Genomic DNA, 27,632 nt, shown 5'->3' on the forward strand with positions numbered 1-27,632 from the left:
AATGTAAATTCTTATACTTTTCCAGCTAGGTCACAGGTTTTTCTTTCTTTAGAGCTTGGAATATATCTCATTTCATATACGCTATGATATTGCTGAGAAAACATAAGTCACACTGCCATGTTAACTTTGATTATTAAATATTTGGCAAGCATTCCCTTTGTTTCAAGAAAATCTTGAATTGGAATTGACAGTACAGTAAATCTTTGTAAAACTCTTCCATGACTCAACCAATGAACACTGGCAAAGACCCAAGATCACCCCATTCATTGCCTTCTATTTCTTTCAAAAATCCCATGCACTGGTGGTGATTCACAGCATTTGTATGTATACACTGAACAGTTTTAACAACTGTACCCATGACACTTTCCATGGAGCCTGCTTCCAAAAGCAGCACAAATATTTTCAGTATTTATCATACAGTGGGATGAAGCAATAAGGGAAACATCAGTCTCTTGTTTTGAAACTCCAATAAAACCAGATTTTTGACCAAACATAGCTGGAGGACCATCTGGCATGATAGAAACTAATTTTTTCATATCTAAGTGAAATTTTTTTGGTCAGATGTAAAAGATGTTTTTAAAATCTATGCTACACTTTGGTAAGCCATGAATTGACAACGTTTTTTCATAAATTTGGAAGACCTTTTTGAATAAATATACCCAGGCTATTAGTTGGGTGGTATCTCATGGCATGACTCAGCTAAATTGTGCAATTTTCCAAAATTTGAATCCATTTAGCTTTAATACGTTCTTTCATTCTATGGGCAATTGTTTGGTGGCTTAATTGCAGATTATTCACTTTCTGTAAAATCTTTATTTTTATTTATTTATTTATTCATTTATTTTGAGACAGAGTTTCCCTCTATTTCCCAGGCTGGAGTGTGGTGCGGATTGACCCCACTCCAGTTTTGACTTCCCTGGGCTCAGTGATCCTCCCACCTCAGCCTCCTCCCCAGTAGCTGGGACTACAGGGGTGCACCACCACACTCAGCCATTTTTTTCTATTTTTCGTAGAGACAGGGTTTCACCATGTTGTCCAGGATGATCTCACACTCCGGTGCTCAAGCAATCTGCCCACCTTGGCCTCCCAAAGTGCTGGGATTACAGGTGTGAGCCACCACGCCAGCCTAAAATATCTTTTTAGTCTTTTCCTCATAATTTTCTAACAAAATTTTTACAACTTAAATAATTTTTTTTACCATCTTTCCATTAAAAATTGTGTACGTGTGTATACGCGCATGCATGCAAGAATCCTAGTCATTTTTATAGCTGGCCAAAGTTATAATCTCTAATCCTGATAAAATAAAATCTATTTAAAAGGTTTTTGCTCAACATTTTATTCTGATTTCAACTAACTAATTTCATTGGGTTTTCTCATTGTGGTAAAATATATACAACATAAAATTTACTATTTTAATCATCTGTAAGTATACATCTCCGTGGCATTAAGTACATTCACACTGCTGTGAACCATCACCACCATCCATCTCTACAACTTTATCTTCCCACACTGAAATTCTGACCCCATTAAACACTAACTCCCCTTTTCGCCCAGGCTGGAGTGCAGTGGTATGATCTTGGCTCACTGCAACCTCTGCCTCCTGGGTTCAAGGGATTCTTCTGCCTCAGCCTCCCGAGTAGCTGAGATTACAGGCATGCGCCACCATGCCTGGCTAATTTTTGTATTTTTAGTAGAGATGTGTTTTCACCATGTTGGCCAGGCTGGTCTTGAACTCCTGACCTCAAGTGATCACCTGTCTCAGCCTCCCAAAGTGCTGGGATTGCAGGCGTGAGCCACTGCACCCAGCCTATTTTCTACATCTATGAGTTTGACTACTCTAGGAAATTCATATGTGTAGAATCATACAGTATTTATCCTCTTTTGTTGGGCTTATTTCACTTAGCATAATGTCTTCACGGTTCATCCATATTGTAGCAAGTGTCAGAATTTCCTTCTTTCTTAAGACCATATACTATCCATTCATCTGTTGATGACCATTGGGGTAATTTTCACCTTTTGGCTATTGGGAATAATGCTGCCATGAACTTGAGTGTACAAGCATCTATTTGAGTCCCTGCTTTCACTTCTTCTTGGTATATACTGAGAAGTGAAATTGCTGGATCCATGGTATTTCTTTAATTTTTGAGGAATTGTACCACTTTCCACAGCAACTTTTTTTTTTTTTTGAGATGGAGTCTCGCTCTGTCGCCCAGGCTGGAGTGCAGTGGCACAATCTTGGCTCACTGCAACCTCCAACCCCCGGTTCAAGCGATTCTCCTGCCTCAGCCTCCCAAGTAGCTGGGACTACAGGTGCCCACCACCACGCCTGGCTAATTTTTTGTATTTTTAGTAGAGACGGGGTTTCACTGTGTTAGCCAGGATGGTCTCAATCTCCTGACCTCGTGATCCACCCACCTCGGCCTCCCAAAGTGCTGGGATTACAGGCGTGAGCCACCACACCCGGCCCACAGCAACCATTGTACAGTCCCACCAGCAAGGCACAAGGGTGGAAGTTTTCTAGTTTGTCTACATCTTCACCAACACTTGTTTCCTGTGCTGTTTGGTTTTGTTGGTAATCGCCATCCTAATGGGTATGAAGTGGTATTCTGAGGTTTGGATTTGCATTCTCCTAGTGTCAGGGGATGTTGAGCATCTTTTCATGTGCTTCATTAGTTCTTTCTTGAATGTGAAGAAAAACTTATCAAACTCACTACGTATTTGCTGAAAATGTCTCAATAGTTTCCACCTTATTCTCATAAAATTTTTTTCACAACCAACATGCAGCTTTTTTGTTTCACTCTACCACAGCAAATTGCAACTGTCATCCATCACGAAATCGGTGGCACATCTTCCTACAGTTTCTTAAGCTTTTCCCTTTTTAAAATTGACAAGCAGGCCAGGTGCGGTGGCTCACGGCTGTAATCTCAACACTTTGGGGGACTGAGGCGGGAGGATCGCTTGAGCCCAGGAGTTTGAAACCAGCCTGGGCAACATAGTGAGACCCTGTCTCTACTGAAAAAAAAAATTAGCCTACTCTGCCTCAAAATAAATAAATAATTGACAAGTAAAAATTGTATATATTTATGGTGCACAATTGGTGTTTTTATATATGTATAAATTGTGGAATGGCTAAATCAAACTATTTAACATATGCATGTTACCTCACATACTTCTTTTTGTTTTCTTTGTTTCTTGTTTTGTTTTGTTTTGTTTTTTTGAGAGAGGGTCTCACTCTGTGGCCCAGGCTGGAGTGTAGTGGCACAATCATGGCTTACTGAAACCTCGAACTCCTGGGCTCAAGCCATCTTCCCACCCCAGCCTTCTGAGTATCTGGGACCACAGATGTGCACCACCACACCCAGCTAATTTTTTTATTTTTTGTAGAGACAGGATCTCCCTATGTTGCCCAGGTTGGTTTCAAACTCCTGGGCTCAAGAAATCCTCCCACCTCTGCCTCTCAAAGTGCTGGGATTACAGGCATGAGCCACTTCATCCAGCCCTCACATACTTCTTTGTGTGTGTGTGGTAAGAACACTTAATATCTACTCTCTTAGCAATTTTCAAATATACAATATGTTATTAACCATACTCACCATGTTGTACAATACATCTCTTGAACTTATTCCTCCAGTCTAACTGAATTTTTGTATCCTTTCACCAACATCTCCCCAATTTCCCCATCCCCCAGCTTCCAGTCTCTCTCTCTTTTTTTTTTTTTTTTTTTTTGAGATGGAACCTAGCTCTGTCACCCAGGCATGACAGTGGCACAATTTTGGCTCACTGCAAACTTCACCTCCTGGGTTCAAGTGATTCTCCCACCTCAGTCTCCCGAGTAGCTGGTATTACAGGCATGCGCAACCAAGCCCAGCTAATTTTTGTATTTTTAGTAGAGATGGAGTTTCACCATGTTGGCCAGGCTGGTCTCGAACTCCTGACCTCAAATGATCTGCCTGCCTTGGCCTTCCAAAGTGCTGGGATTACAGGTGTGAGCCACCACACCCAGCCTCCAGTCTCTTAATTTACTATTCTTGTCATAGCACTAACATTTGCATCTCCATTTAATTCTACATCAGTTGCCTGCCTTTATTTTAAATTGGAAATTTTGTTCATGTATAGAAAAATAATTGAATTATAATTAAAATATTATGTATTTTTCTTTAGTGAACAATGTGATGCAAAGGTAACATGCAATTCATACTGTCTGGATAAAACATTCAGGTAAACAAATTACAATGTTGTATCAATGCACAGAAAAAAAGGATTTGGCCAGGTGCAGTGGCTCACGCCTGTAATCCCAGCACTTTGGGAGGCGGAGGCAGGTGGATCACTTGAGGACACGAGTTTGAGACCAGCCTGGCCAGCATGGCAAAACCTTGTCTCTACTAAAAATACAAACATTAGCCTGGCACGGTGGCAGGTGCCTGTAAGCCTAGCTACTTGGGTGGTGAGGCAGGAGAATCGCTTGAACCTGGGAGGCAGAGGTTGCAGTGAGCCAAGATTATGCCACTATACTTGAGCCTGGGCGATAGAGCGAGACTCTGACTCAAAAAAAAAAAAAAAAAGAAAGAAAGAAAAAAAGGATTCAAACCAAACGAATTGACACCTGTTAGATGAGTGATAGGTTCACATGTGATCTGAGAAAACACGCACACGCCTGCCATGTGCACTGGCAATATAAGAATATTATTTGTGATGCACTTAGGAGAGAGAAATGTAATCCTACCAAAGCAAAATTAAACTTAATAGAAAAATATTTTATACTGGTTCAGTTTTAAAATTTTAAAAATTAAGGAAACCTAAAAAGTTGGGCTCCCCATTCACATTAGCTACATTGCTAGTGCTCATTTGCCACAGGTGGCCAGTGGCCAGTGGCTACTGGATTGAACAGTGTAGCTCCGTATAGATCTATCAAACAACGATAAATTGTCTACACAATTCCACTGCTCAGTTTCTTCTCTAAAGAAACTCTGTCCAGGTGCACAGAAGGTATGTAGGAAGATGTTTCCCGCAACATTGTTTATAACAGTCACTAAGGAGAACAACCCACATATCCACCAACTGGGTATGGCAAAAAAAAAAAAAAAAAAAAAAATTGTGGTGTATCTATTCTAAGGAATCGTATGCCACAATTTAAAATAGACACATTCGCCAGGTGCCGTGCCTCACGCCTGCAATCCCAGCACTTTGGGAGGCTGAGTCAGGCAGATCACCTGAGGTTGGGAGTTCGAGACCAGCCTGACCAACATGGAGAAACCCTGTCTCTACTAAAAATATAAAATTAGCCACACATGGTGGCCTGTGCCTGTAATCCCAGCTACTCAGGAGGCTGAGGCACGAGAATCGCCTGAACCTGGGAGGCGGAGGTTACGGTGAGCTGAGATCAAGCCATTTCACTCCAACCTGGGCAACAAGAGGAAAACTCCATCTCAAAAAAAAAAAAAAAACAAAAACAAACATAAAATAGACACATTGGCATGGTGACTCACCCCTGTAATCCCAGCACTTTGGGAGGCCACAGTGGGAAGATCACTTGAGCCCAGGAGTTTGAGACCAGCCTGGGCAACATTGTGAGACCCCCCCCATCTTAACAAAAGAAAAAGAAATTTAAAAATAAAAAGTAAAATAAAATAAAAATAGGCACATGGTTAGATTGCTAAGACATATTACTAGGTGGGGAGGAAAAAAGAAAGTTGTACAATGTGATGTCATTTTAAAAATTGATGATAGATGCCAGGTCTGTGGCTCCCAAGGGAGGATCGCTTGAGGTCAGGAGTTTGAGACCAGTCTGGGCAACATAGCAAGACCCCCTCTCTAATAAAAAAAAAATTAATTAAAAAAACTTTTTGATGATGGATAGATAGAGACACAGAAAGATACCAGAGAATGGTTCTCTCTGTGCCTCTATGAAAGGAGAGAGGGAACTTAGATGAACTTGGATTTAATAAGAAGAATGCATGTATGTATTACTCATATAATTAAAATTAATTTAGAATAAAAGAACTTGGAGAGAGGAAACTTAGAAGAACTTGGATTTAATAAGAAGAATGCATGTATGTATTACTCATGTAATTAAAATTAATTTAGAATAAAAGAACTTAAGAAAGGAAACTCTTGATCAAAATGAAAAGATGAACAAAAAACCAATTAAGTAGAATTCACTGCAATCCCGATTATATGGTGGCTAGATAAGTGTTATCCCATGGCGTAATATTTAATGCAAATGTCAAAAGTAATTCTCCAAAAAGAAGATACAGAAATTATATGGTGGCCTTTCTGTAAACTGAAACTGGGAAATGCTAGTAATCAAAACTAATTTATGAGGCTTTTCTCCACCAGTGTTTTGGCTAATATCCAGGTTACCCATCCCAAGCTGCTATTACATTAAAACCTCCAGACCTCAGCACCGATTGGCATCCAACCCACTGACTGCAACATTTTCCAGCATACCAATTGTTCTTATAGCCCTTGTTTTCATAATCACTGTCCTTTTTCTTTGGTGTTCTTCATTTATCCCATAAATACATATGTTGACTAAGTGGTAATTATTAGGCAACTGGACCCAAACAGCATATGAAAGACGGAATAAGAGGGGGAAAGATCTAAGAGTGTTTTGGGATCCTCAACGTGCCTGTCTTTACATTAGAGAAACCCAGTTTTAAATTAATAGTGCTAGTTCTCTACCTCCCTGTAGATCAAGTTTACCCCAGGGAAAACAGGACATGGATTGATCGTTTAATCCTTATCCCAAACTCAAAATTAGCCTTGCACTATCTGACATTGATTGAGTAAATAGATTAGCCAAGAAAGACAATTCAATCAGCAGAGAGGCCTGAGAATTCTCTTGAACTTTGTTTAAAAGCACCCTGAAATTGGAGCTTCTTGGGAGCATTTGCTTCCAACCGTTTTCTAAATTGAAATTGCATTCCATTTCCCTAAGACCACAGCCTTTTTCTAAGATAGGATTATGGGAACTCTGAACTATCTAAGCAGAAGTTGTGTGTCTGAGAATAAAACTGGAATGAACAAATCTATAAAGCAATAGAACAATAACCCCAACAAAGACAGCATGATTCACATTGCAAATGACAGGAAGAAAAAATAAACAAGGGAGCGTTCACCTCAGAAAAGACAACCACGATGACAATGATGAGACCTGAGATAACAAAAATAAAAGGACAGCAAGCCCTGTGGAAAACAAAGCCCTTCGGAATAGATTTTTAAAATCTAGCTACATCCTGTTTCCAAGAGACAAGCCTAATGCAAAGTGAATCAAAAGCATTAAGTGGAAAAAAGTGGGGGTGATCTGAAATACATCAGAAATACAAAGGAAATAGAACAGTAATACTAATTTTAAAAAATACCTCTATTAACTGCCAGGCGCGGTGGCTCATGCCTGTAATCCCAGCACTTTGGGAGGCTGAGGTGGGCAGATCACCTGATGTCAGGAGTTCGAGACCAGCCTGGCCAACATGGTGAAACCCTGTCTCTACTAAAAATACAAAAAGTAGGCAGGCAGGCATGGTGGCGCACACCTGTAATCCCAGCTACTTGGGAGGCTGAAGCACGAGAATCACTGGATCCCAGGATGTGCAGGTTGCAGTGAACAGAGATGGGACCACTGTATTCCAGCCTAGAGTGAGAGAGCGAGACTCTATCAAAAAAAAAAAGAAGCCTAGTTAACGTGATAGGCATTACTTTAGACTAAAGGACTGTACTTTAGATTGAAGACCTCTCTGAAGAGATAATACTTTGAGCTGAGATCTTAGAAAGAAAATTATTAACTTTTTTTGGCAGGGGCAGACCAAGACTTTCTCTGTGGCCCAGGCTGGGGTGCAGTGGCTCAATCATAGCCCACTGCAGCATCCACCTCCCAGGATCAAGTGATCCTTTCACCTCAGCCTCCCAAGTAGCTGGAACCACAGGCATAGCCACCACACCCAGCTAATTTTTTAATGTTTTGCAGAGATGGGGTCTCAATATGTTACCCAGGCTGCCATGTGCACTCAAATTTGGTGCACTCAAATTCCTGGCCTCAAGCAATCCTCCTGCCTTGAACTAAAATGCTGGGATTACAGGTGTGACCCACTGCACTTGGCTTATTAGCCAATGTTAACATATTAAATGAATCTATATATTGCTAGGCAGAGCAGCTTACAAAATGCCAGAATGCATAATCAAACTGGACAGGCTCAACGAATGATTACACTGTGCTTAATGGCTAAGCTCAACACCTTGATATAGCTTTATGATTTGCAGAAAATTTTTAATAATGGTCCCTATAAGAATCACCTGTAGACCAGGTACGGTGACTCACACCTGTAATCCCAGCACTTTGGGAAGCCAAGGCGGGCAGATCACCTGACATCAGGAATTCGAGACCAGTCTGACCAACATAGTGAAACCCCATCTATACTTTAAAAATACAAAAATTCGCCAAGCATGGTGCTAATGTCTGTGGCATGCACCTGTATTACCAGTTACTCCAGAGGCTGAGGCAGGAGAATCACTTAAACCCAGGAGGCGGAAGTTGCAATGAGATGAGATCGCACCACTGCACTCCAGCCTGGGTGACAGAGTGAGACTTCTTCTCAAAAAAAAATTAATAAAAAAACACACAACAACAGAAAAGAATCACCTGTAATTTAAAGTAAATTTCAGTAATTTTACTAAATTACTAATTTTAACCTAAAACTCACCAATTTTGGACAAAATCAGACACATAACCAAAAACATTCTGGACAGAATATTATTTCACGGTAGCTGGTATAATTTCTCCCAAAGATAAAAACATTTATGATCATCTATGAGGTAAAGAAAAGGCTTGGCACAGTGTCTCACACTTGTAATCCCAGCACTTTGGGAGCCCAAGGCGGGTGGATCACTTGAGCCCAGGAGTTCAAGACTAGCCCGGGCAACATGACAAAACCCCATCTCTACAAAAAATACAAAAATTTAGCTGGGCATGGTGGCAGACGCCTGTGTTCCCAGCTACTCAGGAGGCTGAGATGGGAGGAACACCTGAGCCCAGGAGGTAGAGGCTATAGTGAGAAGTGATCGTGCCACTGCACTCTAGTCTGGGTGACACAGCAAGATCCTGTCTCAAAAAAAAAAAAAAAAAAAAGGCGGGGGGGAACACTGATAGAAAAAGAAGATTTTGTCAAAAAACATGAAATTCTGCTTTGTGGTTTTAAAGTATTTTCACTATAATCGCCATTTATTTTTATTATAGGACTTAGATAAGGGGAAAAGTCTTTTAAGAGTTATTCCTGGCCAAGCATGGTGGCTCATGCCTGTAATCCCAGCACTTTGGGAGGCCAAGGCGTGTGGATCACCTGAGGTCTGGAGTTCGAGACCATCCTGGCCAACATGGTGAAACCCCGTCTCTACTAAAAATACAAAAGTTAGCCAGGCGTGGTGGCACATGCCTGTAATCCCAGCTACTCCGGAGGCTGAAGTAGAAGAATTGCTTGAACCTGGGAGGCGGAGGTTGCGGTGAGCCAAGATCGTGCCACTGCACTCCAGCCTGGGCGACAAGAGTGAAATTCTGTCTCAAAAAAAAAAGAGTATTTCGGTAGAAATATAAGAATTGTTGACAAAACTAAAATTGAGCTAAAGATTAACAAACTATTCTCAGTCTGACCGAACAAAATACAAAAGAAACAGGATTTAAATAACAGAATTAATAAATGTTAGATAATAGATACATAGCAAGAAATATAGGCCTGGTGCCCTGGCTCACACCTGTAATCCCAACACTTTGAGAGGCCAAGGCAGGAGGATCACTTGAGGCCAGGAGTTTGAGACCAGCCTGGGCAACCTACGGAGACCCTTGTCTTTACAAAAAATTTTTAAAAATTAGCCAGGCATGGTGGTGAGTGCCTGTGGTCCCAGCTACTCGGGAGGCTGAGGCAGGAGGATCACTTGAGCCTGGGAAATGGAGGCTGCAGTGAACCATGCACTACCACTGCACTCTAGCCAGGGTGACAGAACAAGACCTTGTCTCAAAAAAAAAAAAAAAAAAAAAAGAAAAGAAAAGAAAAGAAAAATGAGGCCGGGTGTGGTGGCTCAGGCCTGTAATCCCAGCACTTTGTGAGGCCAAGGCAGGTGGATCACCTGAGGTCAGGAGTTCGAAACCAGCCTGGCCAACATGGCAAAACCCTGTCTCTACTAAAAATACAAAAAAAAATTAGTTGGGCATGGTGGCGCATGCCTGTAATCCCAGCTACACAGGAGACTGAGGAAGGAGAATCGCTTGAACCCGGGAGGCAGAGGTTGCAGTGAGCCAAGATCGTGCCACTGCACTCCAGCCTGGGCAACAGAGCGAGACTCCATCTCAAAAAAAAAAAAGAGAGAGAGAGAAAAAGAAATACATATGCTTTTCAAAAATACATAGAACATATATTTAAAATGATAATATATCAGGCCAAATAAAAACTTAAAAAAATTCCAAAGGCAGAAATTGCACAAGTCAAATTATCTGTTAAAAACAAACTATAAATAAATAACATCAGGTTAACAAAAAGGTCAAAATATTTAGAACTTTTAAAAATCATTTATAGAAATTATTTTGGGGAAAAGAGGAAATTAAAATGGCAGCTTCTGTTTATGTACAAAATAACAAAAGGAACCCTACCTTTCAAAACTGATAAGATGTAAACAACCCTGTAATCAGAGGCAAAATTGTTATGTTAAGTGTTTTTATTAAGAAAGAATTTTAAAAATAAAATGTTTCACATAAAAGAAGTACGAAAAAGAACAAAATGACCCAAAGTAGCAGGTAGACAGAATCAAACATAATAAAAGCAGACATTACTGAAACAAATAATAGAAATAAATGTTAAATAAAACCACGACCTGGGTCTTTGATAAGATCAATAAAATAAAACTCTAGAGAGGCGGGCCATGGTGGCTTACACCTGTAATCCCAGCACTTTGGGAGGCCAAGGCAAAAGAATCACTTGACCCCAGAAGTTGGAGAACGGCCTGGGCAACATAGCAAGACGCTATCTTCTACAAAAAATACAAAAATTAGCCAGGCATGGTGGTGCATGCCTGTGTTCCCAGCTACTTACTTGGGAGACTGAGGCAGGAGGATTGATTGAGCCTGGGAGGTCAAGGCTACAGTGAGCAATGGTCACACCACTGCACTACAGCCTGGGTAACAGAGTGAGACCCTATCTCAAAAAAAAAAAAAAACCAAAACAAACAAACAAACAAACAAAACCTCTAGAGAGACTTATCAAGGAAAATAGAGCACATATTTCAAAGTTTGGAAATAAAGGCCGGGCAGGCAGCTCATGCCTGTAATCCCAGCACTTTGGGAGGCCGAGGCGGGTGGATCACTTCAGGTCAGGAGTTCAAGACCAGCCTGGCCAACATGGTGAAACCCCGTTTCCATTAAAATACAAAAAGTAACCAGTCATGATGGCACGCGCCTGTAATCCCAGCTATTTGGAAGGCTGAGGCAGGAGAATCGTTTGAACCCAGGAGGCAGAGGTTGCAGTGAGCTGAGATCGTGCCACTGCACTCCAGCTTGGGTGACAGAGGAAAGCTCCATCTCAAAAAAAAAAAAAAAATGGAAATAAAAAATGGAATTTAGCCAAAAATACAGTGGAGACTTAGAAAGCTGTAAGAGAATATTTTGTCAATTCTATGCTAATAACATTACATTTTTGAGATAATTTTATGCCACTTTTTTTTTAAGCCAAGTTATATGGTGAATGTTGCTTACTGGTAGATTTCCTAAAACAGCATTTCCTACATTCCTAAAATATGCTGGGTTTTCTTTGGTACTATCTTATCTAAGATAAGATATTCATAAGTGAGTTTTGCTATATAGTTGTTCTTTGTGACATGATTTTCAGGTTTTGATGTGGCTTTGACAAAAAGTATGAACATCTTTTATTTCTCCGTGCCTGGATACAATTTATATAGAAGCAGAATTGCTTATTTCTTGGCTATTTGGAAGACTTTATCTAAAACTCCTGTGGGTCTGGTGGATTTGGGGTGGGAAGCTGGTTAACATCTACAGTTTTGTTTCTGCTTGCTGTTTTATCTCAGAGTTCTAAAACTGTGGACAATTAGTTACATTTTTCTAGAAAATAATCTACTTCATTCAGATTTTCAAATTTCATTGCACAGTTTTGCAAGGTACCAAGCCATTTCATTTCCTCTTTGTTATGATATTTCCTCCACTCTGTTTCTTTTTGTTTGTTTGTTTGTTTTTGAGGCAGAGTCTCACTCACTCTGTCGCCTAGACTGGGGTGCAGTGGCACGGTCTTGGCTCACTGCAACCTCTGCCTTCCCAGTTCAAGCAATTCTCCTGCCTCTGCCTCCCGAGTAGCTGGGATTACAGGCATGCGCCACCATAACCAGCTAATTTTTGTATTTTTAGTAGAGACAGGGTTTCACCATGTTGGCCAGGCTGGTCTTGAACTCCTGACCTCAAGTGATCTACCTCGGCCTCCCAAAGTGCTGGGGTTACAGGTATGAGCCACAGAGCCCCACCCACCCTGTTCCTAATGTTGTGTTTTTGAGCTTTCTTCCTTTTTTTTTCCTGATTAGTTGACTTTTCAATTATTTATTCTACTCTAACCAACTCACCCCAAAGAGTTTGCTCTTACATTAATTAATTCTACTTTTTTATGTATTTTCTTTTCTTTTTCTTTTTTTTTGTTTTGAGTCAGGGTCTCACTCTGTCACTCAGGCTGGAGTGCAGTGCAGATCATTGCTCACTGCAACCTCTGCCTCCCTTACTCAAGCGATCCTCCCACCTCAGCCTCCCAGGTAGCTGGGACTATAGGCGTGCGCTACCACACCCGGCTAATTTTTGTATTTTTTGTAGAGTTGGAGTTTTGCCATGTTGCCCAGGCTGGTCTTGAACTCCTGAGCTCAAGCAATCCACCCGCCTCAGTCTCCCAAAGTGCTGGGATTACAGGCACTTTGCAGTAGGACCCATTGCACCCCACCATTATTTTATTTTCTAATTCGCCCATTTATTATTTTATTCCTTCTTATTTCTTAGAATAATTTGTTGTTTTTCTAACTTCTTTGAGTGAATACTAAACTCACTTACTTTCTTTGTCCTTCTTTACTTATGCCTTTGTTTAGGGCTCTGTTCTACTTAACAATCCAGTTCTAGTCATAGGACAGAGATTTTGCTATGTATTAATTTCATTTTGTTATTCAAGATGTTGAGAAATTTGGGTTTGAATTTTTTCTTTGATCTGTCTCTCTCTGTGTCTCTCTCTCCTCGTGCCCTCAAAAAACGCTCCCTTTTACCGAGTGGTGGGTGGTAGAATTTTCCCCTTCCAATTTTGTTGGTCTTGCTCTGTTACCCAGACTGGCTGCAGTGGTACAAACATGGCTCACAGCCGCCTCTGTCCCCTGGGCTCAAGCAATCCTCCTCCTTCAGCCTCCCAAGTAGCTGGAACTACAGGTGTGCACCACTATGCCAGGATAATGTTTGTATTATTTGTAGAGACAGGGTCTTGCTATGTTGTCCAGGCTGGTCTCAAACTCCTGGGCTCAAGCGATCCTTGGCCTCCCAAAATGCTGGGATTACAGGCATGAGCTATCACACCCAGCCCTATCTTTCTTGTACTGTGACTAGAAAGTAGTCTCTACTCTTTCTCCATTTTGAATTTTGTTAAGATTTTCTTCATGGCCTGATACATCATCTATTACCATGAAAATTCCATAGGCACATAAAAGATGTATCCTCTATTATTAGTGCATAGTATTCGACATAAACTACAAAGTCGGCCTTATTAAATATACATTGAGATCCTCTAAATTTTTATTTTTAATTTTTTTATCTACTGCAGGCTGGGAGAGGTGAGCTATAGTCATATGTTAGTCTTGGTGTCTGTTGGAAGCTGATGCTGTAATTATTTTGATGCCATTTTATTTTATTTTTTTTTTAACTTTTTATTTCTGTAGGTTTTTAGGGGAACAGGTAGTGTTTGGTTACATGAGTAAGTTCTTTAGTGGTGATGTGTGAGATTTTGGTGCAGCCATCACCCAAGCAGTATACACTGAACCCAGTTTGTAGTCCTTTATCCCTCACCCCCTTCCTACCCTGTCCCCCTGAGTCCCCAAAGTCCCTTTTGTCATTCTTATGCCTTTGCATCCTCATAGCTTAGCTCCCACTTATGAGTGAGAACATATGATGTTTGGTTTTCCATTCCTGAGTTACTTCACTTAGAATAATAGTCTCCAATCCCATTCAGGTTGCTGCAAATGCCATTAATTCATTCCTTTTTATGGCTGAGTAGTATTCCATCATTCATATATATATATATATATATATATATATATATATATCAGTTTTTTTATCCACTCGTTGATTGATGGGCATTTGGGTTGATTCCACATTTTTGCAGTTGTGAATTGTGTGAATTGTGCTGCTATAAACATGCGTGTGCAAGTTCGATGCCATTTTCTGTTGTGTTCTCACATTGAAGCTTTAGCCTAACTCTTAGTGCCCTTTGTCATTATAAAATGCCCCCATTTGTCTAGGTTGCCTCCCTTAACCTTAGATTCAACATTGTCTGATATTAATATCATGAATTTAGCTTTCTTTTTCTTTTTGCTTTCTTTTTTTTTTTCTTTTCTTTTCTTTTTTTTTTTTTTTTTTTTTTGAGACGGAGTCTCGCTCTGTCGCCTAGGCTGGAGTGTAGTGGCGTGATCTCGGCTCACTGCAAGCTCCGCCTCCCGGGTTCACGCCATTCTCCTGCCTCGGCCTCCCGAGTAGCTGGGACTACAGGAGCCCGCCACCACGCCAGGCTAATTTTTTGTATTTTTAGTAGAGACGGGGTTTCACCGTGTAAGCCAGGATGGTCTCGATCTCCTGACCTCGTGATCCACCCGTCTCGGCCTCCCAAAGTGCTGGGATTACAGGCGTGAGCCACCACGCCCTGCCCAGCTTTCTTCTTCTTAACCTTTATCTGGTATGTCTTTAAAAAAAATTTTTTTTTCAATAGCTTTAGGGGTACAGGTGGCTTTTTGTTATGTGGATGAATTATGTAGTGGTGAATTCTGAGATTTTAGTGGGCCTGTCAAAGGAGGAGTGTACATTGTACCTAATGTTCAGTTTTTTACCCTTAGCCTCCCTCCCACCCTTCCCCTTCTGAGTCTCTCAAGTCCATAATATCACTGGGTAAGGTATGTCTTTGCTTATACTTTTAATTTCAGTTTTCCTAAGAAACTGTATGGCATATTTTTTTTGTTTTCAACCAAAGTCAGGTTTTGCCTTTTTGACCTCACCTAAAAGTCTTTCTCTTTAAATTGCTTTGTTTTGTTTTGTTTTGGAGACAGAGTCTCACTCTGTCCCCGGTCTGGAATGCAGTAGCGCCATTTTGGCTCACTGCAACCTCCGCCTCCCAGGTTCAAGTGATTCTTCTGCCTCAGCCTCCCGAGTAGCTGGAATTACAGGCACCTGCCACCACACCCAGCTAATTTTTGTACTGTTAGTAGAGACGGGGTTTCAACATGTTGGCCAGGATGGTCTTGATCTCTTGACATCGTCATCTGCCCGCCTCGGCCTCCCAAAGTGCTGGGATTACAGGCATGAGCCACCTCGCCCGGTGGCTACATCCTTATTCTTTACAGCATAATATTCTGTAGTGTAAATGTGTCACACTTTACCATACTCTTATTGAGGGTGCAATTAACTCATTAATGGAGCAAGTAATTGATGCCCAGTGTGGCAAGGAAACAGAGACACGATCATGTTTCTACAGTACTGGTAGAGTTTTTAACTGATACAGTCCCCAAAAGGTATAAGATATCAAAGATCTTAAAAACATATGTACTCTGTAGTCCTAGTTGCTTAGGAGGCTGAGGAAGGAGGACTCCTAGAGCCCAGGAATTCAATGGTGCAGTGAGCTATGATTGCACCACTGCACTCCAACCTGGGCAGTGGAGTGAGATACTGCCTCTAAAAACCAAGCAACCAACATACAAAAATCTGTGCTCTTTAATTTATGTATAGAAATTCCACATATAAAAATTCCACGTATAGAAATTTATCTTAAGATAATTATATGGCTGGGCACGGTGGCTCATGCCTATAGTCTCAGCACCTTGGGAGGCTGAGGCAGGAGGATTACTGGAGTCCAGAAGTTCCAGAACAGCCTAAGCAACATGGTGAGACATCGTCTCTATTTTAAAAAATACAAAAAACTCCCCGTCTCTATAAAAAGTACAAAAAGTTAGCCAGGCGTGGTGGCGCACACCTGTGATCCCAGCTACACAGGAGGCTGAGACTGTGGAATCACTTGAGCGTGGGAGGTTGAGGCTGCAGTGAGCCATGATCGTGCCGCTGTACTCCAGCCTGGGTGTCAGAGCAAGACCCTGTCTCAGAAAAAAACAAAAAAAAAGGATAATTAGATAATTATAGAAGAGCCTAATGATTACTCTGCAAGAATCATTATGGGTGCCTTATTTGGAAGCGTAAAAATGTTGGAAACAACCCAAATATCCAGCATTAGGGGAAATGGTTGAGAAAATTACAAATCCATCCAGTGGAATCTACAGGGCCATTAGCAGTGCAAGCAGGTGGTGAAGGGACCTTCATCTTATTTGCAGAGAGGCCATGCATAGGCATGCTGGCAGCTGTATTTTTCATTGTACTTTCACTGACCTTACAATATGTGGAAATGGTTCTTCAATTCTGGCAATAGAATAACTCCTCGTCCTGGTTCTGGTGAAGGCATGACAGCTGTGGGCATGCATGTATGTGCTGGTGTATACGCACACACACATACATGCTCAAACTCTTAAACAGGAGCTTCTGCAAACATGTGTAATAAGCTGGAGAAAGTCATTTTCATCAGCATCACCTCCATGAAGAGCACGGGGTTTATTTGAAAGAAATTTCTTGATGAATTGCTTAGAAGAGGATATGAGATCACAAATGATCTCAGTGTGTTCAGAACTGCCTTGCAAGAGGCAAGCAGGGGCCTCTTTCAGTTTACTCCGGAGGAAGTGAGAAAACAGAAGAGGGAGTGGGAAGATGTGTCGGGGAGTCCCCAAGGCACGCTCAGGTATGACGATTTGCTGCAAAGAATTGCAGAACTCAAAAAAAGCTGTTGTATTCACAGTTACAGCTTAACACAGTGGAAGGATGCGGATTAAAAATCAGCAAAGGGGCCAGGCGCGGTGGCTCATGCCTGTAATCCCAGCACTTTGGGAGGTCGAGGCCGGCGGCCTTGTCACTTGAGCTCAGGAGTTCGAGACCAGCCTGGCCAACATGGCAAAACCCCGTCTCTACTAACGTATAAGAATTAGCCAGGCATGGTGGTTGGCACCTGTAATCCCAGCTCCTTGGGAGGCTGAAGCAGGAGAATCACTTGAACCTGGGAGGTGGAGGTTGCAGTGAGCCGAGATCCAGCCACCGCACTCCAACCTTGGTGACAGAGTGAGACTCCATCTCAAAAATAAATAAATAGGTAAACAAAATCAGCAAAGGAAAAAGGTGCTCAGGGCAGAATCCAGGCAGGAGCTTGCAGCTGTACCCTCCTAGATAGTCATATGTGCAGTGCTTAATTCTCCCAGCAATGATGTGTGACAACACACGCAAAACACTGCCAACCAGGGGAACTCACCTGAGCCTTAATGTCCATGGCTTTTCTTGGGGATCAGTTACCCAGTGTCCAGCCCCTCCAGAGGTCAGGCTGATACAGCATGACCGCAGGCACCCACCATGAATCGTGTTGTTAGCATCAACTACCTGGCATGGCCCAAGGCCCCAGATATACAGAAGCCCTCTTATCAGGCAGAATATTTTAAGCCGTTAGCAGTTATCTTGCAGGAACAGGTGAAGAGCCAGTCCTTCCTCTGAGATGTGCAGGGTTTAACCATCCCAAGCCTCTTGAGATAACCCTGTATGAACAGAAGAGAAGGGGAAATGAAGGTAAGGAGGCTGGGAGTGGTAGCTCATACCTGTAATCCCAGCACTTTGGGAGGTGGAAGCAGAGGCAGGTGGATCACCTGAGATCAGGAGTTTGAGACCAGCCTGGCCAACACGGCGAAACCCCATCTCTACTAAAAATACAAAAATTAGCTGAGCATGGTGGCGCTCACCTGTGATCCCAGCTATTCGGGAGGCTGAGGCAGGAGAATCGTTGCACCTTGGAGCCGGAGATTGCAGTGAGCTGAGATCGTGCCACTGCACTGCAGTGTGGGGGACAGAGTGTGACCCAAATAATAATAATAAAATTCCAAATAATAAATAAATAATAATATTTATTATGTATTATTAATTTAATAAATTTATATTATAAATTTATCAAATTTATAAATTTAATAAATATAAATATAAATATATAATAAACATAAATATAATAAATATGAATATAATAAAATAATATATTTTATTTTTAAATATAATAAACATAAATATAAATATAAATATAATTAAAATAAATATAATACATATAATATATATATTTAAAAATATAATATATTTTTAAATAATATATTTTAATTTATTTAAATATTTTAAATATATTATTTAAAAATATAATAAATATAAATATATAATTAATAAATATATTTATTAATAATAAATTTAATATTTATTATTATCAATTATTTATGTCTCCAAATAATAAAATAAAAAATAAAGTAGGGAGAGATCAGAAGACTCTTGTGTATAGGGTGCCTTGCAGTAATCCCCAAATCTCACACACACACACACACACACACACAAAACCTATAAGAAATCCCAGAAACCTTTCTGTAAATGAAGGTCGAGTTTTGCATCAGGGAAAACGTGTTTGATTGAGGCCAGGGTGGTGGAGAACAGAAGTGACAACAGACAGAAGCCAGGAGAAGTAAGGCACGAGGCTCCACAGAATCACGGGATGGTTGCAGCCAGATTCTAACATCAGAGGGGCAAGATTTGAAGTGGAGAGGCTGATCTGATGAGGAGGAAGGACAAACTAACTTATTTATTTATTTGTTTGTTTATTTATTTTAGAGACAAGGTCTCACTCTGTTGCCCAGCCTGGAGTGCAGTGATTCGTGCAATCATAGCTCACTGCAGCCTTGAACTCCTGGGCTCAAGCCATCCTCCCATCTCAGCCTCTCGAGTAGCTGGGACTACAAGCACATGTTTTTAAAACTGGCTAATTTTTTTTTAATTTTTCTTATAGACACGGGATCTTGCTATGTTGCCCAGGCTGGACTTAAACTCCTGACCTCAAGCAATCTCCCTGCCTTTGTCTCCTAAAGCGCTGGGATTACAGGCATGAGCCACCACATTCAGCCTGGAAAGAATTGGTAAATGGCCCCATCCCGGTTGAGTCAAAGACTCAGAGAATCAGGGCAGAGCATTAGGTTTTCATTGCCTTTTAATTCACTGGGTGAATCTAATGTGTAGCCAGGGTCGAGACCCACTGCTCCAAGGTGTTTTCTTCACCGTCATAACAATAGTCTTGTTCCATGTTACCTTAAAATAGTTTCTCAACCTCAGCACTATTCACATTTTGGGTAGGATAATTCTTTGTTCTGAGAGGCTGTTTGGTAGATTGTAGGATGTTTCTTTGGCAGTATCCCTGGCCTTTACCCCACTATAGTCTGGTAGCACTCCCTTCCCAGTTATGACAATAAAAAATGTCTCCAGACATTGTCAATTGACCAGTCCTAACTGGTCAAAATCTCCTCTGGTTGAGAACTACTGCCTTGCAAGAATTATTGAAGGTGTCACTTGTGGAAAATTTGCTTGCAGGGACAAATCTTTCCCTGCAACTCGTCTGTCTATGCTCTGCTAGCATATCGATCAAATCTTTGTGAGGTGTTGGTGGTGGTGAGGGGCAGCTGATTGCGGTTCCTTTTCAGTGGAAAGTTGTGAGTGGTTGTACTGAAGAAATGGTACATGCCAGCATAAATGGGAAACCTTCTGAGTGTTTGTGAGAAATGATGTTCAAGAGAATAAGTGTTCCAGGAGCGGTGGATCACGCCTGTAATCTCAGCACTTTGGGAGGTGAGGTGGAAGGATGGCTTAAAGTTAGGAGTTTGAGACCAGCTGGGGCAGCATAGCAAGACCCCGTCTCTCCAAAAATTTAAAAATTAGATGGGCAGCCGTGAGCAGTGGCTCATACCTGTAATCCCAGTACTTTGGGAGGCCGAGGCGGGTGGATCACGAGGTCAGGAGATCGAGACCATCCTGGCTAACACAGTGAAACCCTGTCTCTACTAAAAATACAAAAAAAAAAAAAAAATTAGCCGGGCATGGTGGCAGGCGCCTGTAGTCCCAGCTACTCAGGAGGCTGAAGCAGGAGAATGGCATGAACCCGGGAGGCGGAGCTTGCAGTGAGTCGAGATCGCGCCACTGCACTCCAGCCTGGGGACAGAGCAAGACTCCATCTCAAAAAAAAAAAAAAAAAAATTAAATAGGCATTGTGACACATGCCTGTGATCCCAGCTACTCAGGAGGTTAAGGTGGGAAGATCACTTGAGCCCCGGAGGGCAAGGCTGCCAATGAGCTATTGGCACTGCACTCCAGCCCAGATGACAGAGCAAGACCCTGTCTTAGAGAAAAAAAAAAAAAAAAAAAAAAAAAAAAAATATATATATATATATATATATATATATATATATATATATGGCAAGGGGCAGGGGCAGTGGTGACAGCTGGAACAAATCTCAACTCCAACATTTACTCACTGGCTTATCTTGGTTGTCTAGTTAGTTTTTACTAACCGAAGACACTCCAAAACTTAATTGCTTAAAAAAACACCACTCTTGGCTGGGCGTGGTGGCTCACATCTGTAATCCCAGCATTTTGGGAGGCTGAGGTGGGTGGATCATTTGGGATCAGGAGTTCGAGAGCAGCCTGGCCGATATGACGAAACACCATCTCTACTAAAAATACAAAAATTAGCAGGGTGCGGTGGCATGCACCTGTAGCCCCAGCTACTCAGGAGGCTGAAACAGGAGAATTGCTTGAACCCAGGAGATGGAAGTTACAGTGAGCCAAGATCATGCCACTGCACTCCAGCCTGGGTGACAGAGCAAGACTCCATCTCAAATAAATAAGTAAAAATAAAAAGAACACCACTCTTTACTGCTTATGAGTCCATTGGTCAGTGAGGGTGGTTTTTCTGGTCTCATCTGGACTTTTTAATGTATCTGTGATCAGCTGCTGGCTGGAGTGGTGGCTCTGCTGATCTTGGCTGGGCTCTGTCCCGTGCCTGGGCCTCAGCTAAAACAAATGGACTCCTCTCATCCTGCAGAAGACAGGCCTGGCCCCGTGCACATGGCAACAACAGGGATCCCAAAGTATTCCCAGGAAACTGACAAGGCCTCCTGAGGCCCAGACTCGGAACTGACCCATCATGCCATCTGCTGCACTATTGTGGTCCAAGTAGATCATAAGGCCAGTAGGCAGGAAAACGGATTTCTCTCTTAATAAGAGAAGCTGCAAAGTCACTTAGTAAAGTGACCGCAATGTGACAGACAGGGAGGAGAGGAGAATTGTGGTCAATCTACCACATTTGGGAAAACTACTGAACCTCATTAAGCCTCAGTTTTCTCATCTGTAGAATAGAAATAGTATTACCTACCCCAGAGTTGTTATGAAGATTCAATGACTAGTGCATAGTTAGTGCACTACTAATGATAGCTATTATTGTTGTCATATCGTTCCACTGTTTAATATATTTCAGTATGCTGGGCATGGTAGCTCACACCTGTAATCCCAGCACTTTGGGAGGCTGAGGCAGGAGGATCACTTGAGGCCAGGAGTTCGAGACCAGCCTGGGCAACATACCAAGAAAAGTTTTTGAGTTAGCTGGGCGTGATGGCACATGCCCATAGTCCCAGGTACTCAGAAGGCTGAGGCAGCAGAATCTCTTGGGCCCAGAATTTTGAGGCTGCAGGGAGCTAGGATTGCACCACTGCACTCCAGTCATGGCAACAGAGCAAGACCCTGTGTCTTAAAACATTACATATATATAGGCTGGGTATGGTGGCTCACGCCTGTAATCCCAGCATTTGGGAGGCTGAGGCTGGCGTATCACCTGAGGTCGGGAGTTCAAGACCAGCCTGACCAACATGGTGAAACCCCCTCTCTACTAAAAGTACAAAAATTAGCCAAGTGTGGTGGCACATGCCTGCAATCCCAGCTACTTGGGAGGCTGAGGCAGGAGAATCGCTTGAACCCGGGAGGGGGAGGTTGCGGTGAGCCAAGATTGTGGCAAGCCAAGATCATGCCATTGCACTCCAGTCTGGGCAACAAGAGCAAAACTCCATCTCAAAAAAAAAGAAAAAGAAAAAAAGAAAAGAAAAGAAAAAAAATTACATATATATATATGTATATGTATATTTCAGCGCTTGCACTTTACTCAGTGAATAAGTGCAATTTACAAAGCCTTCATGATCTGGGCCAGTCCCTCGGCTCTACCCGACTTCCCCCACTGGGCTTCAGTGCCTCTGAACTACTTAAGCAGTCTGAAACTGGCATCACGCTTGCCTCCATTTTTATCACCAAGGCCATGCTTTCCACCTGGCATTGGCCACCGGAACAATTAGACTCAGCAGAGATGCAGTCTGCTCTAGGGCCTACTTCTTACCCTGCCTTTTCCGCCCCCTCTGAGAAGAGGTAATTATTCACCCTTAATTAAGGCCAGCCATGACCTTAGATGGGAAAGAACATGGAACATTTGATGTCATTGAATTACACAGTGAGAAAGTCATTCTTCCTTTGGTTGCTTTGCAGCACTTCTGATTAAAAAGGAAAAAGTTTCATTTTGTGCTAGTGTGCCTTTAACACCTCTCTGAGCCTTGCCAACCTCCCTTTGAACAGAGTGAGCCTGAGTCTCTGAAAGTTCAACAGGAAAAGGGTATTAGCTAGAATGCGACGATACACAATTAGTCTCGTTGTTTTTATTTTTATGGGTTTTTTTTTCATGGCAAGTGATGCTGATTTCACATTTTCCACAGTGCGATCCAGATTTCTTCAAACCACATTTATTTGACCAATGAAAGGGGGATCAATTTAAAGAGAAATAAAGCCTTAAATAAATAACAATGTGAGTGGTACTCAGGACTAAAATAGAGAGGGGAAACTTGAGGGATGAGTTTGGGAAAATCCTGAAATAGATCATCTGTACAATCTCTTCTAATAAAAATCCTGGTGGGGCACTCACACTTATAATCCCAGCAGTTTGGGAGACTGAGTTGGGTGGACTGCTTCAGCCCAGGAATTCGAGACCAGCCTGGGCAACATAGTCTCTACAAAAAATTTAAATATTAGCTGAGTGTGGCAGCGTGCCCCTGTAGTCCCAGCTACTCAGGAGGCTGAGGTGGGAGGATCAGTTGAGCCCAGGAGGCAGAGGCTGCAGTGAGCTCAGATTGCAACACTGCACTCCAGCCTGGGCAACAGAGCAAGACTCTGTCTCAAAAAAAAAAAAAAAAAAAAATCCTGTAGCTCCCATAGGATTCCCTGGTTGTTTGTTGAGTCATGCCTTTGTTGGACACTAGATTCACAGTCTATGAGGGCAGTGACTGTGTCTGGGCAGTGACTGTGTCTTCTCAGCCTTTGCTCCCAGCTCCTTACAAAAGTGCTGGCAAATTCAAGCACTCCAGTACCGTTCGTGGGAGAGGACTGAGTCGCCAGTGATTCATCATCCTGTCCTCAGCTGAATTGTGTAATCCCCATGGTGCTGGCAGGAGGAGGAATAACAGTACTTGTTTTAGTAGTAAGAGTAGTAATAGTAATAGTAGCACCAATAGTAATAGGAGTAGTTGTTATAGTAATAGTAGCAACCATTTACTGGGTTCATTATATGAGCCAAGTATTAGGCTTAATGCTATATGCATCCACTCATTTTGTTCTCATTATGACCCTATGAGGCAGCTACTTTTTTTTTTTTCTTTTTTTTTAGACAGAGTCTCACTCTGTCACCCAGGCTGGAGTGCAATGGCGTGATCTTGGCTCACTGCAACCTCTACCTCCCAGGCTCAAGCAATTCCCATGCCTTAGCCTCCCTAGTAGCTGAGACTACAGGTGCATGCCACCATGCCCAGCTAATTTTTGTATTTTAAGAAGGGACGGGGTTTCACCGTGTTGCCCAGGCTGGTCTTGAACTCCTGAGCTCAAGCAATCCACCCACCTCGGCCTCCCAAAGTGCTGGGATTACAGGCATGAGCCACCACACCCAGCCAGCTGTTCTTATCATCTCCATTTTACAGATGAGGACATTGAGGCTTAATGTGGGAAAATAGTTTGCCCAAAGCCACTTAGCTGGGAAGTGGCAGAGCTGGGAGTCTAAGGTCAGTCTCACTCCCAGGTTGGTGCCCTTCAGGACTGCAGAGACAACCCTTCCCGCAAGGGTCTCCCAGATGCAATGCGTTGCACCTTTCTGGAGGCTACGGGGCTGCTGTTTCAGCAATTCATGTATAATTTAAGGGAATTCTGAAGCAGTCTGGATATTTAAATGATGTCTTAGTAATGTAAAAATCTGCTTCTCTTCAATCTATATTCTTTTCCAATTCAGTAGACTATCTGAGAACTCTCCTGTCTGTACTCCCTCTCCAAATACCCCTTGGCCCCACCTGCGCCCTGCCCAGCCTCCGATCTCTCTCATTTCACTGAAGAAATGAGATTCGGATGGAAAAATACTGGTACAAGCTTGACCGAGCTTCTCTAACAGACACTGTGCATCACGCATCAGCTGCTGCTGTTGCTATGGTGACAGCCACAATTTCTCCCAGACAGCTTGGGTCTGAAGGGAGGGTGGACCCTTGGGGAACAAGTGGATCTCTCCAACCTGTCAGTCCCTCTCACCTTGCCCGTTTCTCTCACCTCCCCCACTCCCGCCAGCCCCCACACTTCCTTAGATGATGCTGACAGGGGGTACCAGCACCCCCATGCCATCGTAATTAGCATCTGGCCGTGATCCCAGTCTCCTGGCAGCACATTCCTCATCTTCCTCGCCAGCCAATCTCCTTTCCCCGGCAACCCTCCGACAGCACTGCAGCAGCTGCCGCACCGACAGCCTCCGCGCCAAGGTCACCCACCACCAGCACCAGCAATGACGAAGCACCCGCCTGCTCCCTGGGTGGACATGACACCGTTAATGCCTCACTGTGTCTAAACAATTTGGGGTCAGAAAATTGTGATTCTAAAAAAAAGAGAGGTTGTCCTTAGGAAGATGGGTGAGGCTAAACTCCAGTTGCTGGAGGGGCTAAGAGATTCATACGGCTTAAGTTTCATTGCTTAAGTTCTCCAGGAGAGAGGGAACTGAGCAGGAGGGGCATAAGACATTCCAGAAGGGTGAGGAAAGAATGAGACAAGTTTGCGCATTGACGCGGCTTGGACTCTGGGGTGCTGAAGATGCTGGTGGTGATGAGGTGGAGGATGCTGGTTGGAATGATGGTGATGGCAATGGCTCATTTATTCAGCATCCGTGATGTGCCAGACACTGCACTAGGCGCTGTGCAGGCACTATGCCCTGCAGTTCTCGCACTGCCTGGGGAGTAGAATGTGGTACCCATGTGGTGGCTACTGTCACTGCGCCCATTTCACAGATGGGGAAATCGAGCCTAGAAAACACCCCGAGGAAACAATCACACGAATCCAAAATGTGAGATGTTTCCATGACAACTAGCCTGGATGAGCTCTTAAATATATCAATGTCAGGCCAGGTGCGGTGGCTCACGCCTGTATTCCCAGCGCTTTGGGAGGCCGAGGCGGGAGGATTGCTTGAGCCGAGGAGTTCAAGACCAGCCTGGGCAACATAGTGAGACCCTGTCTTAATAAAATTAAAAACCAAAAATCAGTGTCACTTACAAAAGGGTAGAAATCTTTTCTAGAAAAAAAGAGTAAAGAGACAAAAATCAAATGCAATTTCTGATCCTACATTGGACCCTGACCAGAAAAATTAAAACAGTCATAAAAAGACATTTGAGGGACAGTTGGTGAAATTTTAATATGGACAGCATGTGAGATTGTGTTAGGAAATCATTTTTAATTCTCTTCAAGAGTGATTCGGGAGTTGTGTTTGTGTAGGAAAGTGTTCTTTGTTTATTTTATTTTATTTATTTATTTTTTTAGACGGAGTCTTGCTATGTCACCCAGGCTAGAGTGCAGTGGCGTGATCTCGGCTCACTGCAAGCTCCGCCTCCCGGGTTCACGCCATTCTGCTGCCTCAGCCTCCCCAGCAGCTGGGACTACAGGCGCAAGCCGCCACGCCTGGCTAATTTTTTTTTCTTTGCATTTTTAGTAGAGATGGGGTTTCACCGTGTTAGCCAGGATGGTCTCAATTTCCTGACCTCGTGATCCGCCCTCCTTGGCCTCCCAAAGTGCTGGGATTACAGGCGTGAGCCACCGCGCCTGGCCCTTTGTTTATTTTTTACTTGTTTATTTTTTTTGAGACAGGGTCTCACTAAGTCACCCAGGCTGGAGTGCAGTGGTGTGATCACGGCTCACTGCAACCTCAACCTCCTGGGCTCAGGCGATTTTCCCATCTCAGCCTCCTGAGTAGCTGGGACTACAAGCATGCACCACCATGCCTGGCTAATTTTTGCTATTTTTTGTAGAGACAGGAGACTTGCCATATAGCCAAAGCTGGTCTCCAACTCCTGGGCTCAAGTGATCCTTCCACTTCAACCTCCCAAAGTGCTAGGATTACAGGCATCATGAGCCACTGTGCCTGGCCTGTTCTTCTTAGATGATACAGGCTGAAGTATTTAGAGAAGAAGTGTCATGATGCCTGTAACTTACTTGTAGATATACTTACATACATATACATGTATTTACATATAAATACAGCAAAATATTAACACTTTTTGAACCTAGATAGTTCATCATTGTGTCATCAATAGTACTATTCTGGCTGGGCACAGTGGCTCATACCTGTAATCCCAGCACTTTGGGAGGCCAAGGCAGGAGGATTGCTTGAGCCCAGGAGTTCAAGATCAGCCTGGACAACATAGTGAGACCCTCATCTCTACAAAAAATATTTTAAAACTTAGCCAGGTGTGATGGCACACACCTGTAGTCCCAGCTACTCAGGAGGCAGATGTGGAAGAATTGCTCAAGGCCAGGAGTTTGAGACCAGCCTGGGCAACAAAGCAAGACTCCCTCTCTACAAAAATTTTTTAAAAAATAAAAATAAAAATAAAAAAAGATAGTACTATTCTTTCAACTTTTCTGCGTGTGTACAAACTTTGATAATGAGAGTCCTGAGGGTAAGTAGAAAAGTAAGTAACTTGCCCAAGATTGAAGGTCACACAGCTATCAAATTTCAAAGTGAACTCAAATCTGGTCCACTGGGCTTCAAAGCTATGTTCTGGAACTGTGTTCCACAGCCTTCCCAGAGACAGGGCTTCGCTCACCGAGGGATGCCTGTGGGTCCACTTTGCAAGGGGCCATGTCCGAGGCAAAGATAAGGAAGTAGATTCTGGCAGGGTGTGAGAATCCCACCAGCTCAAGCAGTGAAACAATCTTCCAACAACTCATTCAGGAAATTTATTTTATTTATTTATGTTTTTGAGACAGGGTCTCACTCTGTCACCCAGGCTGGAGTGCAGTGGTGCAATCACGGCTCACTGCAGCCTCAACCTCCCTGGCTTAGGTAACCCTCCCACCTCAGCCTCCCAAGAAGGTGGGACTACAGGCC

At 42.8% G+C, this 27,632-nt stretch overlaps 2 protein-coding genes across 11 annotated transcripts in view; one reads left to right on the top strand and one right to left on the bottom strand.

The window, feature by feature from the left end:
- The window catches only part of TNRC6A (trinucleotide repeat containing adaptor 6A), a 218,311-nt gene that overhangs the window by 35,599 nt on the left and 155,080 nt on the right, over positions 1-27,632 (top strand). The gene's annotated exons all lie outside the window — the stretch shown is intronic.
- Positions 16,669-27,385, bottom strand: LOC101146721 (putative uncharacterized protein FLJ45256). Its single transcript, XM_063699661.1, is given in 6 exon segments — positions 16,669-16,801; positions 16,804-17,088; positions 17,090-17,333; positions 17,610-17,734; positions 24,870-25,066; positions 27,349-27,385. Coding segments are annotated over 6 exon segments (1,020 nt in total). The 3' UTR covers position 16,669.

Source organism: Gorilla gorilla, chromosome 18 (assembly GCF_029281585.2).
Source record: "Gorilla gorilla gorilla isolate KB3781 chromosome 18, NHGRI_mGorGor1-v2.1_pri, whole genome shotgun sequence".
Taxonomy (NCBI): Eukaryota; Metazoa; Chordata; class Mammalia; order Primates; family Hominidae; genus Gorilla; species Gorilla gorilla.